The sequence below is a fragment of the Pelophylax lessonae genome (assembly GCF_965119305.1).
Source record: "Pelophylax lessonae genome assembly, chromosome: 1".
Taxonomy (NCBI): Eukaryota; Metazoa; Chordata; class Amphibia; order Anura; family Ranidae; genus Pelophylax; species Pelophylax lessonae.
This window is the reverse complement of record NC_138768.1, coordinates 539867849-539883878: the sequence shown is the minus strand read 5'-3', so window position 1 is coordinate 539883878 and position 16030 is coordinate 539867849. Positions and strand designations below refer to the sequence as shown.

At 43.5% G+C, this 16030-nt stretch overlaps 1 protein-coding gene across 1 annotated transcript in view; it reads right to left on the bottom strand.

Moving 5' to 3' along the window:
• Nucleotides 1–16030, bottom strand: part of PAQR3 (progestin and adipoQ receptor family member 3) — a 62873-nt gene that overhangs the window by 23746 nt on the left and 23097 nt on the right. Inside the window, exon 4 of the mRNA XM_082253588.1 lies at nucleotides 9056–9211. Coding sequence (XP_082109714.1) covers nucleotides 9056–9211 — 156 coding nt within the window. The remainder of the gene's footprint in view (nucleotides 1–9055; nucleotides 9212–16030) is intronic.

Sequence of the window (16030 nt, the reverse complement as noted above, 5' to 3'; positions counted from 1 at the left end):
ACAGGCACACTGGAACTTTGGGTTTCTAGGAGTTTGTGATGGTAGCTATTTTGTAACTACAGTGCTTTAATGACATGCATACAATGATTTATAATCACATTTTGGCGATTGTACTGCTACTTTTCTCTGTTTTGTTTTAACACTTTTGTTTTTTTTTTAATTCAGATGTTTACATGTAATATGTGCTTAACTAGCGTTATTGCTCTGTGTAAAGTAAAGGTAACTGTTAGATCTACTAGGAAACTTATGAAGTAATCAGATCTACCTCTATGATAAAAACACATATTTTCTGGTAATGGGGTCTCCATGCCTCCAACAGTCATACATGTATAGGAATAACAGTAGTTGAATCTATCCTTAAAATTGTCAATACTAACAAATGCTCCTGACCACCACTAAATTTAGGCCTACTTTGTGTAACCCCTTGGAGCCTAAGCCTTTTTCTGACATATGTTGCTTACAAGTTAAAATTCATATTTTTTGCTAGAAAATTACTTATATATATATATTAGCATGAGAATAAAATGGCAATCATTGCAATATTTTGTGCCACATGGTATTTGGGATTTGCGCAGCGGTCTTTCAAATACAATTTTTTTGTGAAGAAATATAGTTTCATGAATTAAAAAAAAACAAAACAGTAAAGTTAGCCTAATTTTTTTTGTATAATGTGAAAGATGATGTTACGCTGAGTAAATAAATACCCAATATGTCATGCTTAAAAATTGAGCACACCCGTGGAATGTCGACAAACTTTGGTACTTAAAAATATGCATAGGCGACGCTTTAAAAAAAATTAACGATTACCCGTTTAGAGTTCTTGTGGTCTTGTGTTAGAATTATTGCTCTCGCTTTAACAATCTCGGTGATACCTCACATGTGTGGTTTGAACACTGTTTACATATGCAAGCGTGACTTGCGTATGCGTTTGCTTTGGCGCGTGGGCACGAAGGGACGGGCGCTTTACATTTTTTTTTCTTGTTATTTTATTTTTTTACACTATCCATTTAAAAAAAAAAATTTGATCACTTTTATTGCTGTCACAAGGAATGTAAACATCCCTTGTGACAGGTGCTCTTTATGGAGGGATCTAAGGTTTTAAAGACCCCAGATCCCTCCTTTGAAATGAAAAGCATTGTTTGGCTGTTTTGAATGCTGTCATTTTTTTTTTAAATATGGCACCTTTAAGGCTCCAGTACCCAGAAGTGATGTCATGCCCCATCGCTTCCGGGTTTTTACATTGGAGACCCGATTAGAGCAAAATTCGGCTTTGTTCTTGCCTTTGGCTGGCCGGCGGATGTGCCAGCTGGTCGTTCTGGTCTCCCGGTGGGACCCGGGCGAGCCGCAGAAGGCAGCGGGGGGGGGGGGGGTTTGGGGGGAGACACGGCCCCTCCCTCTCCTTGTAATGAGAGCTGAGCGGTATTGGGGTGATGCTGCTAGCTGCAGGCATCACCCCAGTAAAACCCCTTCCAGCAGATCCGTCCCGTCGGTGCAGAGAGGCAGGGTCTCTGCAAAAGGGCCCCTGACCCTCCCATTTTTTACATTGCCTCCCCTCCCTTACCACTCTTGCCTCCATCACAAGTAGTACTAAAATCAACTGGCTGCTAGGCCCAAGCACTGTCACAGGGGAGAAGAGCATATAAACCTAGTGCCGGGTATTGAAGCTGGTTGCCCTGGGAGAAAGGAGCAGCAAGGGAAAGCAGACAAGGCATGTGAAGGGGGTTAGGGAACACCTCTTACAGAGAATATTTGTCTTGCCTGGGCAGTGTTTCCTTAAACATTAAAGCAATGAGGGACCATGCAAGGAACCCTAACCACTTGCCGACCCCCCTATAGCAGTTTTACTACTACAGGGCGGCAGCTGTGCGCAGGATCAAGTTTATATACATGATCCCACACTTCTGGGTAGCGGGCGCGTATAGGCACTGCCGGCGTCTCTACCGTTGTGGCTACACATAGCGGGAGCCAATCAGTGGGTACCACACAGCACACAAACACTGGCTAGGCACACAGTTAACTCTTTGATCGCCCCTGATGTTAAGCTAGTGTCATTGGTACAGTGACAGTGCATATTTTTAGCAGAGATCACTGTATTAGTGTCACTGGTCCCCGAAAAAGTGTAAAAAAAGTGTCAGTGTCCCAACTATCCGCCGTAATATCGCAGTCCTGATATACGTTGCTGATTACTGCCATTACTAGTGAAAATTAAAATAAATAAAAACATCCCATAGTTTGTAGATGCTATAACTTTTGCGCAAACCATTCAATATACGCCTTTTGGGATTTTTTTTACCAAAAATATGTAGCAGAATATATATTGGCCTAAATTGATGAAGGCATTTGATATTTTAAATTTTTTTATTGGATGTGTTTTATAGCAGAAAGTAAAATTGTCGGTCTTTTTTTGTTTATAGTGCAAAAAATAAATAAATAAAAGAAATGCAGGAGGTGATCAAATACCACCAAAAGAAAACTCTATTTGTGGGGGAAAAAAAGGACATAATGTTATTTGGGTACAGTTTTGCCAGTTAAAGTAACAGTGCCATATTGTAAAAAATGGCCTGGTCATGAAGGGGGGGGGGTAAATCTTGTGGAGCTGAAGTGGTTAAAGTACCCCTCCCACAGCTGCCAGTTTTAGGTGGTAATTTTTTAATTTATCCACTTGCCAACCGCAATACGTATATATACGTTCAGGCTTGCAAGTGGTTTACTGAAGCCATTAGCCATGACCCCAATATTTTTCTTTCAGCTGGCTTACTCATGAAAGTGGTCCGTGTGGTTTGATCCTTTTCAGAAGCAGCAGAAGAGGTTGCTCCCTCCTGCCACTCCCCGGTGTTTGTCGGGCTTACCATTTTAACGGCCGCACCTGAGAAACGATCCGACTGGGGGCCAATGAGACTACCAGAGACCAGATCTTCTCTGATCACCTCTATGTTCTTGGGGGTTGGGGAAGTTAACCTTCAAAAGGTAGAGAGATTTGGGGCCCTACTGACCCCAGTCCTCTCCATAGAGAGGTCCTGTCCCCCTTATTTCTATTACAAGGGATGTTGACTTTTTTTTTTTTAAAGAGACAGTGTAAAAATAAAATAATAAGGCAACAAAAACATTTTTTTTAAAAGAGCCCCCATCCCTCCATGCAGAAGTGAATGCATATTTAAGTAGCGCATGCATATGTAAATGGTGTTCGCACCACACATGCGCGATATCGCCGCGAACGTAAGAGCGAGAACACTAATTCTAGCGCTAGACCTGCTCTGTAACTCTAAACAGGTAACCTGTATATTTTTTTTAACCTCCTTAGAGGTATTCCCGAGTGTGGCTAAGGGTTAACTTTCAGTACCAAAAGCTGTAACCCCGAGCCACACTCTGGATTACCCCGCAATGTTACTCACCTTCCCTGCGCTCCCCCAGCGTCCTCACACTCTCTCCCCACTCCGTGCACGGCCGATTGCTGGTACTTGCCTTCCTGTTCCCTTCCCTGCAAGCATTGCAACACAGGGGGGGGTGGAACCGGCGGCAAATTCAAAAGTTTAAATACACAAATGACATGATACAAAGCTGTGATCTAACGGATTACACTGTATCATGCCATTTCACCACAGGATTTCACCTGGTGACTTTTCCAGTGCCCTGCCTGTGCTTTTCCAGTGCTTTGTGCCTGGAAAATTTTGAACGACCATGGCGTCCATTAAGCGCTCTTTTTGCGCAAGAGCGATTTTAGACGAACTGGAAAACAGCGACAGCTAAAAGCGCTCTTGCGCAAAAAGAGCGCTTTTTGGACGCCATGGTGGTTTCTCAATTTTCCAGGCACAAAGAACTGGAAAAGCACAGGCAGGGCACTGGGAAAGTCACCAGGTGCAATCTTGTGCTGAAATGGCATTATACAGTGTAATCCGTTAGGATCACAACTTTGTATCATGTAATTTAGTGTATTTACATTTTTGAAACTGCCGCCGGTTTCACCCCGCGGAACCGGAAGACGGGTGCCGGCATCGGCTGGGAGGACAGCGGGGGGAATCACAGGGGAAGGTGAGTTTTTAAATATAAAACAACAGATTTCCATGCAAAAGAATGTACCGCTTTTAGCACAGAAATCTGGACATAATCAGACCACCAGGGAGGTTAAGATGTTGCTTATGGAGATTTTTACATTTCGTAGTTTGACGCCATTCCACGAGCTTGTGCAATTTTAAAGCTTGACATGTTAGGTATTTACTCAGTATAACATCAACATTTATATTTTGCCAAAAAATTGGGTTATATATTGTGTTTTTTTTTTTGCATTAAAATTAGTTTAAGTGTATTTGGTCCAAAAAAAAAAATTGTGTTTGAAAAACCGCTGTGTGAATACTGTGTGACATAAATATTGCAACAATTGCCATTTTATTCTCTAGGGTCTCTGCTAAAAATAAAATAAAAATGTTTGGGGGTTCCAAGTAATTTTCTAGCAAACAAAATGGATTTTTGATTTACCGTAAAATCCTTTTCTCTTAGGTTCATTGACGGGCGCAGTCCTCTGATGCATATCAGTAGGGTTATACTGCCCCCTACAGGAGTAGGACACTAGGCAGAAAAAAAGTTCTGGCTACGCCTATGGGCAGTCCCTGGGGGTATACCCTTTCTCTTCCTGCATAGGATGTCAGTTTTGAATCAAAGCAGTGTCAGAGAAAACAACACCAACCCACTCAAGTTTAGAGGGGCGGGTACTGCGTCAGTCAACGAACCTAAGAGAAAAGGATTTTACGGTAAGTCAAAAATCCAGTTTTCTCGATCGTTCATTGACGGATGCATTCCTCTGATGCATATAAGTAGGGACGTCCTAAAGCAGTACCCTAATGAGGGGTGGGAACAGCAGAAAAAAACAGTCCCCAAACAAACATAGAACTCATCAGAAACAACAAGATGAGGTCCACCTGAAAACCAAAAAGTAAACACCCTCATGGAAGACCCCTAGACAGCAGCCTGCAAAACCTTGCGGCCAAAGGAAGCATCCACAGATGCCAGCACATAACAGCGCCAGGACCAGAGCCAAAACCTTTGTGAAGACCTGAGGAGCAGAGGCGAGACCAAAGGGTAACGCCGCAAACTGATAGTGATCCTCCTCAATTGAAAAACTGAGAAATTGTTGGTGAGCGGCACAGATAGGTATGTGAAGGTAGGCATCTTTGATGTCTATGGAAGCCAGGAAATCCCCCTGATGTAGGGAAGCCACCACCGTGCGAATCTATTCCAACTTTTGAATGCGCACAAAAACATTCAGTGCATTCAGGTCCAGGAATGGACGCACCTTGCCCTCCTTCCTGGGAACTGTGAACAGGTTGGAATAAAACCCGTGAAAGCGTTCCGCATACGGAGCCGGAACGATCACTCCTTGTTGTACCAGGTCCTGCACTGTCCGCAAGCGATCCGGGGACAGACGGACATTGGAAGGGAAAAACCTGACCGGAGGGACGGATCGAAACTCGATCTTGTAACCTGACCGTACGACCTCCCAAACCCATCTGTCTGGGATCAAGGGCAGCCACAAGTCCAAGAACCGGAAAAGGCGTCCCCCCACCCCAGTCATGGGTGAGGGCACACCTTCACGCCGAGGAGGCCTTGTCCGCAGTCCTAAAGAAACCAGACTTTTGTTTGCCAAACCAGGGTCGCTTGGAACCACCCGAGGGAGTCTCGAAGGGCTTTGCCTTACCGACTGACTCTGAGGAACGAGAAAATGTTTTGTGAGCTGAAAAGGACGGACCCCGTCTACGGGGAGAGTCCTTACTCTTGTTAGCCTGTGGAAGACTCTAATAATGTCATCCAGGGTAGCGCCTAACAGGCGGTTCCCTTTGAAAGGGAAGTTCTGTTAGGGCCTTCTTAGCAGCTTGATCCGCAGACCAACACTTCAGCCAGAGCATACGCCTGATAACCAATGCCGAAACCGACAGTTGACCCAACATAGGGGCAGTGTCTAGTGCGGCATCGCAAACAAATTTCAGCCACTGCACCAGCTGGTTAAACAGCTCTCCAAAGGAAGGAGGGACAGGCTTACCCTCCAAGTCACAAAGCAGTAGCTTTGCCCATTCAGTCAGCGTCTGCGTGACAAGAGCCATAGTAAACACAGGTCTCAGTGCAGTCCCCGCCAGGGAGTACATATTGCGGGCCACAGCACAGCCTTCCTATCCTCTGGGTCCTTAAAGGACGGGGATTCCTCTACTGGAAAAACGGTAGCCTTATTCAGTCTGCAGACCAGAGAATCCACCTTAGGTGGCACCGTCCACTTCTTTACCAAAGACTTCTCAAAAGGGTAGCTTCTAGCAATCCAATTAGACACCCCAGGGGAATGTCTTGGACGGTCCCATTCTTTTGTGAGCAGGCCAGCAAAATAAGCAGGGGAAGAGAAAAATCTTTTCCGCCCTGGATGGCTTGCGAGTGCCGAAAGTAACCTATGCCCCAGGTGTGGCCGCAGCCGTATCCTCCAATTTCAGGGTTTCATGCACAGAAACAACCAGTGCGTCTACCAGTGCCTTATCTTGCGCATCAGTAGAGGTAGAAATGTCATCCTCACTATCAGAGGAGACAGGGCGCGAGGTAACAGACCCGGCCGGGAGACCCACGTCTGCGGTGGCTGAGTCAGACTCAGAGTCCGAGACATCAGATGAGGCAGGGGTAGGTGGGGGTCGTTTCTTCGCACCCCGCCCTCTAAAGGCCACCTCCACCCGGCACACAAATGCTTCCAGAACCACTGAAATTGCATCGGTGGACAGTTGAGATCCGGAAGGCCCTGCAGCCTCCGTGAGGGGGTCAGGAGGGGACACGTTTTTTTTTTGTTTTTCAATAAAAAAAATGGTCCCACAGCGCTACAGCGCCCCCCGAAGGTTAGGCACGCGCTGAAGACCCCCAACATAGAGAGATAGACCCCCCGAATTCACTGTCCCCAAAATGCAGCAGCCAGTCCCAGAACGTCTGCACGTGTCAGCAGCAGCTCTCCAAAAGGAAGTGAGCATTGAAACTGCCCAGGGTGAAGGGATGGGCTCCACCCACCGGAAAACGCCTCCAGGCACTCCCACCTAGATTTTCTACCGCAAAATGGCTGAAAACGGGTGTACCAAGATGGCCGCAGTCACTGTAGTACATAAGGCTACAAGAAAATGGTGGCCCCGCGTGGCAAACGAGGACTCACAGGGGGACCCCACAGACCTCCCAACACCATCAATCATCAGGGAGCCTCTGGAAGAACCAACCGAGGCCCCCCCCCCCCTCGCACGATCGTCCGAGCGCCGCCGACGGCGCACCCCTAGCCTCCCCATGCGGCCTGAGAACGTGGTCCCAGCCTCAGGTAGGCCCAAAAAATCCCCTGCGTGAGGGGGGGGGGGGGGGGGTTGCACAACAGGACAGAGGGGAACCCAGGATTGTGAGCGTCCAACCGTCCCAGGGAGGGGCCCACGTCCACCCCAAAATCCGCCAGGGAAGGAGGGGGGAACATTTACTCACTGTACCAGGAATACAGGCGGTCGCCATCTCTTGACAGAACCCCTCTCTCCCAAAGTGGGGGGGCTGTCGGCCAAATAAGAACGCTGCGACCTTGCCAGATGTTTAACTCGCGGGGCCAGTCCCTGTCCAGTGGGACTATGTCGCGGCCGACCCAGCACGGAGCTAAGGTCTGCGTGCGCTCACTGGCCAGCTGTGGTAAAAACTGGATCTATACATCCAGCCCGTTGCCCAAATCCGGCATAGTTGCTTGTAGATCTCATAGGAAAAAAATCCGGAGAAAAAAAAGCTAGCTATTAAAAATTATCTATATGAAAAAACACTTTTACGCCAGGACCAAAGATCCCAGCAAGGAACTAGGTCCTTGCTCCTGACTAGGCAGATTAAAACTGACAAACTATGCAGGAAGAGAGAGGGTATACCCCCAGAGACTGCCCATAGGCATAGCCAGATCTTTTTTCTGCCTAGTGTCCTACTCCTGTAGGGGGCAGTATAACCCTACTGATATGCATCAGAGGACTGTGTCCGTCAATGAACGATAGAAAAATACTGATTTAAACTTTTAAACAAAAGGTGCCAGAAAAGGCTTGGTCAGCAATTGATTATAAAATGATTTCATATTGGTTTTCTTGACTTTGGATGCACAGAGCATTACAGGTTTTTTTTTTTTTTTTTTAACGAGCACAGAGTAGAAGTGGTTTTCCTCAAGACTCTTTTTGATAATATTTTGTAGGGGAGCTTTATGACCAGGCCTTTTTAATTAAAATAGCTAAGGATAGTATTGATTGAAGAGAAAACAAAGACACCACACACACCCACCTTTGTATCACTCTCTGCTGAACTCCCCCTTTAGATCATTAATCAGAATCCAAATCATGGTCGCACAATACCAGATTCCACCAATAGATGGTGCAGGTGTGTGTGGCACAGAGAACAATGCATACATTTTAACTGGAATTCTCCTTTAAGGTAATTTTTTTGACAGGTAGGATTTTCCAAAGGGAAAGGATGTGCCATACACATTATAAAGACAAGCTGAATGCATTTTAGGGCTCTGTCAAGAAAACCGTTAATATTAAGTTATTTTTTTCTAGTTAAAGGAATATATAGGCTGAAGTTGAACTCATGCAGAATTCCATGGATAATCGGTTTAGAAATCCAGTGACAGTCCACTGACCCACTCAATTCCCCAATCAAAGACTATAGTTAATGAACCCCAAATGGCTTGGTTGACATTTGCTTTCCTGCCATAAAAGACTCTTTTTGAAGTACTGCTTCGTAAGCTCTCATAGTGCAGATGCAGTTGGCAAAGCGTGTTCAAACAGGACACACAGAAGGCATGAGTTCAAATGTCCCTTCACTCATTATTTTTAATATGGAAATTCACTCATGAAAATTATGTGGACTTCAGCTCCCAACAGTGCTCATTAGCAAGATAAATAAGACTCAAGGTCTGGAGAATACAAAATAAAAACCTTGCCTGGGGCACTGGAATCCAATGTGATGGCTTAATTGATTTGAGCCAGGAAAAGAATGGTTTTCTTCACTGATCAAGTAGGAAAACTGAGAATGAATGATTACCTACATTGTTACAGTAGAAAGCATAAAACACCCCAGAGACATAGCAACCCAAGATGCCGATTGAAATGCCTGCGTAATCCAATGCCATCCATCGGCGGCTGGTTTTCTCTGAACGGTGACAAGAAAAGAGGTGATATCCCACTGAACATAACATGCAGACCTAAAAAAAGAAAAAGGGATGCATTTATTTACAATGTGCATTGCAAATGATGAATAATGCAAAAGACAGACCACTATCAGCACATCACGCATGTAAAGCCTTGTTACCTACAATATTTTGAGGGCTGGTTCGCACCATATGCAGTCCAGTGTGTTTTTATTCTACATCAAAAATGCATGGACAGTGCTTAACATGGAGTCCAATGGCCCTAGTTCACACCAGTGCAGTCTACAAAAGTAAAACAGGTTGTATTTTTTCTGTATGGAATGCCTCTGGAACACAGAAAAATGCACCAGCATGCACATGTCCTCAACTGAGATGAAGGAAGAAAAAAAAAAAAAAAAAAGAAGGAGGGGAAAAATGCACAGGCATGCATCAAAAACACACTGAATTGGATCAAAATGCCATGCAGAAACACATCCAGAGTGCAAAAATTGTAATTTAGACTGGCCCTTAGTCCTGCAATAGGCATCTAATATATATTGTCATGATTTAATGAAAAATATGTACCTTTATCAAAATAAATTTATTTTCAGCTGCTCGGACTGCAATAGCTCAATGTAGCATAAAAAAAAATCAGACGCTCCTGCATAGTAACTAAAAAAGGCAGTAGCATACCTTAGAGCAGGGGTATGCAAACTGTGGCCCTCCAGCTGTTGCAAAACTACAAGTCCCATCATGCCTGACTTTGGGTGTCATGCTTGTGGCTGTCAGAATCTTGCTATGCCGCATGGGACTTTTAGTTCTGCAACATCTGGAGGGCCACAGTTTGCATAACCCTGCCCTAGAGCAACCTTTATTACTCAATATTTTTTCCTTGAAAAGGTTTTTCGGGTCACTGGGAATCCCTGCTAAAATTAATTTTTCTTGGGTCATGGGAAAAATGCGCCCTACATTGGTGATCAATGAACAGCTAAAAAGATCATCAGTGTCATTCTGCTGGCTTTGCCAAATGGTGTTAGACCCAGAACTATGCAGGCACCATCAGATGGGAGATCATCCAGCCTCAGCTTAGCTTCCAACCACTGTAGGAACCCTACTTGAGACTGGCTGCTCTAGAGGAACACTGGAAGGATGTGACCTACAGTATGACAGGCTGAATTTTAATCTACTATGAGTTTACCTGACACAGTCCAAGCTTCTGTCTTCACCTGGAACATACTGTTTGCTTCTTCTTACTATGCAGGAGGGCAGGAGATTGTAAATTGCACCAACCGTCTGTACATTTCCAGATGAAGATTTCATGCTAAGTGGAGTTTTCCTTCTGTTATCTTCCTTGATGTAAGTAAATTGGATATTCATATTTATTACCCTCTTGGCATCGCCCGCACTCATATATGTGGAATTCTCAGTGGGTGGGCCTTTGCGCAGAGCTGCCGCATATTTGCATGCATTAGTGCAAATACAGCTGTACTGAGAGCCTGAGTCTTGCGCGCTCCGCCACAGTTACTGGCGAGTAAAGAAAAGCTCCCGATCGCAAGCAGGGATCTTCTGCCAATCATGGTGGTCACATAATCATAAACCCTGCCCCGCCTCCCGGCATCCTAAACCTATTAAAGGGACGGGAGGTGCCGACTCCAAGGGGATCAATTATTTGAAAGAGAGCACTATGAGTTGTTTTCTATTTTCTTATATCTGGAGTGATATATGAGTGTTGGAGTGGAGGAGAAGTTTAATCATGCAAGTAACTTTTTTCACCGAACACAGTGCGGGAAGTGTTTTTCACATTGCATTCCAAACACACTGGGTGTGCAATCTGCTGCGGGTGCCAACAGATTCCTAACGACCCCCCAAAAGCAGATTGCAAACACAATGAGTTTGCCTGAAAATGGATTACTGTACATGGTACCACAGTACAATGCCTTTTCGGTTGCAGGGCGTCTTGGTCATTTATGACTTTTTTTTTAATGCACATTTAATTTGCATATTCTTTATTAGGTTGATGTTTTTTTTAATGTATAAGGAGGTTATGCTTAAAGGAGGCTTTGCTGATACATATAGTGCATCCAGAAAGTATTCACAGCGCTTTACTTTTTCCACATTTTGTTATGTTGCACCCTTAATTCTAAATAGATTACATTCATTATTTTCCTCCAAATTCTACAAACAATACCCCATAATGACAATGTGAAAGTTTGTTTGAAATCTTTGCAAATTTATTAAAAAAAAAAAAAATCACATGTACATAAGTATTGACAGTCTTTGCCATGACACTTACAATTGAGCTCAGGTGCATCCTGATTCCACTGATCATACTTGAGATGTTTCAACTTAATTGGAGTCCACCTGTGGTAAATTCAGTTGATTGGACATGATTTGGAAAGGCACACACCTGTTTATATAAGGTCCCACAGTTAACAGTGCATCTCAGAGCACAAACCAAGCCATGAAGTCCAAGGAATTGTCTGTAGACCTCTGAGATAGGATTGTATTGAGGCACAGATATAGGGAAGGGTACAGAAAACTTTCTGCAGCATTGAAGGTCCCAATGAGCACAGTGGCCTCCATCATCTGTAAATAGAAGAAGAAGGGAATCACCAGGACTCTTCCTAGAGCAGATGGTCTGGGCAAACTGAGCGATTGGGGGAGAAGGGTCTTAATCAGGAGGGGCGACCAAGAACCCAATGGTCTCTCTGACAGAGCTTCAGCGTTTCTCTGTGGAGTGAGGAGAACCTTCCAGTAGAACCACAATCTCTGCAGCAATCCACTAATCAGGCCTGTAGGTAAAGTGGCAAGACGGAAGCCACTCCCTAGTAAAAGGCACATGACAGCCTGCCTGGAGTTTGGCAAAAGGCACCTGAAGGATTTTCAGACCTTGAGAAACAAAATTCTCTGGTCTGATGAAACAAAGGTTTGAACTTTTCAGCCTGAATGGCAAACATCATGTCTGGAGGAAACCAGGCTCTGCTCATCACCTGGCCAATACCATCCCTACAATGAAGCATGGTGGTGGCAGAATCATGTTGTGGGGGATGTTTTTCAGCGGCAGGAACTGGGAGACTAGTCAGGATTGAGGGAAAAGATGAACGCAGCAATGTACAGAGACATCCTTGATAAAAAACCTGCTCCAGAGCACTCTGGACATTAGACTAGGGTGAAGGTTCATCTTCCAACAGGACAACGACCCTAAGCACACAGTGATGATAACAAAGGAGTGACAACTCTATGAATGTCCTTGAGTTGCTCAGTCAGAGCCCAGACTTGAAACCAGATTGAACATCACTGCAGAGATCTGAAAATGGCTGTGCACCGACACTCCCCATCCTTCTTCTAGAGTTCCTGCAAAGAAGAATGGGAGAAGCTGCTCACAAATAGGAGTGCCAAGCTTGTAGGATCATACTCAAAAAAACTTGAGGCTGTAATTGGTGCCAAAGTTGCTTCAACAAAGTATTAAGCAAAGGCTGCGAATACTTACGTACATGTGATTTTTTTTTCAATTTTTATTTTTGATAAATTTGCAAAGATTTCAAACAAACTTCTTTCACATTGTCATTATGGGGTATTGTTTGTAGAATTGTGAGGCAAATAATGAATTTAATCCATTTTGAAATAAGTCATAACATAACAACATTTTGGAAAAAGTGAAGCGCTGTGAATACTTTCTGGATACACTGTATATTATATGGACATTTATAAAGAACTACAAAGCATAGAAGCAAATTACCCTGTGTTAACCTCACTGTCATGGCCTGCAAACAGCAGTGCTCATAGCCTGTGGTGTTCAGACATATTGGGGGGAGATTTACTAAAACTGATGCACACAAAAGCTAGTGAAGCTGTGCATAGTAAGCAATCAGCTTCTAGGTTTTATTGTCAAAGCTAAATTAAACAAGCTAAAATTAGAAGCCAATCGGTTACTATGCACAACCGCACCAGATTCTATGTGCATCAATTTTAGTAAATCTCCCCCATAGTGTATCACCTAGTTATAGAAAACATGCGTCTTTGTTTTCATGTGTTTTGATTGCTTTCGGTAGGTGTGCTGTCATGCATTGGCATGCGCTGACATTCCTATTAAAAACCATTATAAACATATATCTATACATTACTAATATAAAAACAAAAACAACACAGCATGTATCTGGCCAACGCATGTCAATGCACTGCACATTAGAGAACTAGCACCATTAAAAATTAAGGCAAATCTCTGCACGCGTTTTAGCACGCATTATAGGTGTGAAAATGCCTTAAAGGGTAAAAGTACATTTTAAAAAATATCCCCAATCAGCACCAATGTACAAACCCAATTCCAAAAAAATTGGGACACTGTACAATTTGTGAGTAAAAAGGAATGGACTAATTTTCAAATCTCATAAACTTATATTTCATTCACAATATAATATAGATAACATATCAAATGTTGAAAGTGAGACATTTTGAAATGTCATGACAAATATTGGCCCATTTTGAGATTTAATGAGAGCTACACATTCCAAAAAAGTTGGGACAGGTAGCAATAAGAGGCTGGAGAAGTTAAATGTACATATATGAAGCAGCTGGATGACCAATTTGCAACTTATTAGGTCAATTGGCAACACGATTGGGTATAAAAAGAGCCTCTCAGAGTGGCAGTGTCTCTCAGAAGTCAGGATGGGCAGAGGATCACCAATTCGCCCAATGCTGCGGCGAAAAATAGTGGAGCAATATCAGAAAGGAGTTTCTCAGAAAAAAATTTGAAAGAGTTTGAAGTTATCATCATCTACAGTGCATAATATCATCCAAAGATTCAGAGAATCTGGAACAATCTCTTGCGTAAGGGTCAAGGCCGGAAAACCATACTGGATGCTGGTGATCTTTGGGCCCTTAGACGGCACTGCATCACATACAGGAATGCTACTGTAATGGAAATCACAACATGGGCTCAGGAATACTTCCAGAAAACATTGTCGGTGAACACAATCCACCGTGCCAATCGCCGTTGCCGGCTAAAACTCTATAGCCCAAAAAAGAAGTCATATCTAAACATGATCCAGAGGCGCAGGCGTTTTTTCTGGGCCAAGGCTCATTTAAAATGGACTGTGGCAAAGTGGAAAACTGTTCTGTGGTCAGACGAATCAAAATTTGAAGTTTTTAGGAAAACTGGGATGCCATGTCACCTGGAATAAAGAGGACAACCCAAGTTGTTATCAGCGCTCAGTTCAGAAGCCTGCATCTCTGATGGTATGGGGTTGCATGAGTGCGTGTGGCATAGGCAGCTTACACATCTGGAAAGGCACCATCAATGCTGAAAGGTATATCCAAGTTCTAGAACAACATATGCTCCTATCCAGACGTCATCTCTTTCAGGGAAGACCTTGCATTTTCCAACATGACAATGCCAGACCACATATTGCATCAATTACAACATCATGGCTGCATAGAAGCAGGATCCGGGTACTGAAATGACCAGCCTGCAGTCCAGATCTTTCACCCATAGAAAACATTTGGCGCATCATAAAGAGGAAGATGCCACAAAGAAGACCTAAGACAGTTGAGCAACTAGAAGCCTGTATTACAAGAATGGGACAACATTCCTATTCCTAAACATGAGCAGCTTGTCTCCTCAGTCCCCAGACGTTTGCAGACTGTTATAAAAAGAAGAGGGGATGCCACAAAGTGGTAAACATGGCCTTGTCCCAACTTTTTTGAGATGTGTTGATGCCATGAAATTTAAAAATCAACTTATTTTCCCCTTAAAATTATACATTTTCTCAGTTTAAACATTTGATATGTCATCTATGTTGTATTCTGAATAAAATATTGAAATTTGAAACTTCCACATTATTGGATTCTGTTTTTATTCACAATTTGTTGTGTCCCAACTTTTTTGGAATCATGTTTGTATAATGTGTAATAATTTAACAGGTGCATTGCACCGCATACCCTGCAGTCTCTACATCCTTACCCCTTTTTTTGCAGCTTACAGACAGCTGGATGATGTTTGTAACAGACCACCCAAGGCAACAAATCTGTCACGAAGGTAATAAGATACAGTAAAACCTTGGATTGCGAGCAGAATTCATTTCCAGAAACAAACATACTTGTAATCCAAAGCACTCTTATATCAAAGCCAATTTCCCCATAAGAAATAATGGAAACTCAGATGATTCGTTCCACAACCATTTATTCATAAATCCTTCAGTTTATAATCCATATTAAAAAGGTTATAGCAATGTGTAACCATAAAATGTCCAGCCACAAATGGCAGCCTCCACTAGGGCGAAGAAGCAAAGAAGCATTAGAAGCAAAATCCAGCAGGAGATACAGTGTATAAAAGAGAAGAGAGGCGCCTCTAAGTGTAGCAATATGGTTACATTTAGTGGAGGTTCAACATTTAGAAACTCACATGGTTGATGAATTAAAACAGGCACATCTAAGTATGCAGGCATCCAAGGTAAAGCTGTCCACATAGACCATCCTCCGCACCCCTGGCTCTCACCGCTGTCAGTATGCAATCGTGTCTGGTAAGACTACCCTGCAGTAGAGCGATATGAAAGCGAGGCTTGAAGTGCTCATGGAGTGCAGTGTGGAATGGATGACGTCGATGGCGGTGCAGAGGATGATCTATGTGGACAGCTTTACCCCGGATGCCTGCATACTTAGGTGTGCCTGTTTTAATCATCAACCATGTGAGTTGCTAAATGTTAAACCTTCATTAAATGTAACCATCTTGCTACACTTAGAGGCGCCTCTCTTCTCTTTTATACTCAACCTGACGCTACTTGTATATCAAGACATTGCTTGTTTATCAAGTCAAAATGTGTAAAAATATTTAGCTTGTCTTGCAAAATGCTCTCAAACCAAGTTACTCTCAATCCAAGGTTTTACTGTACTTAAATA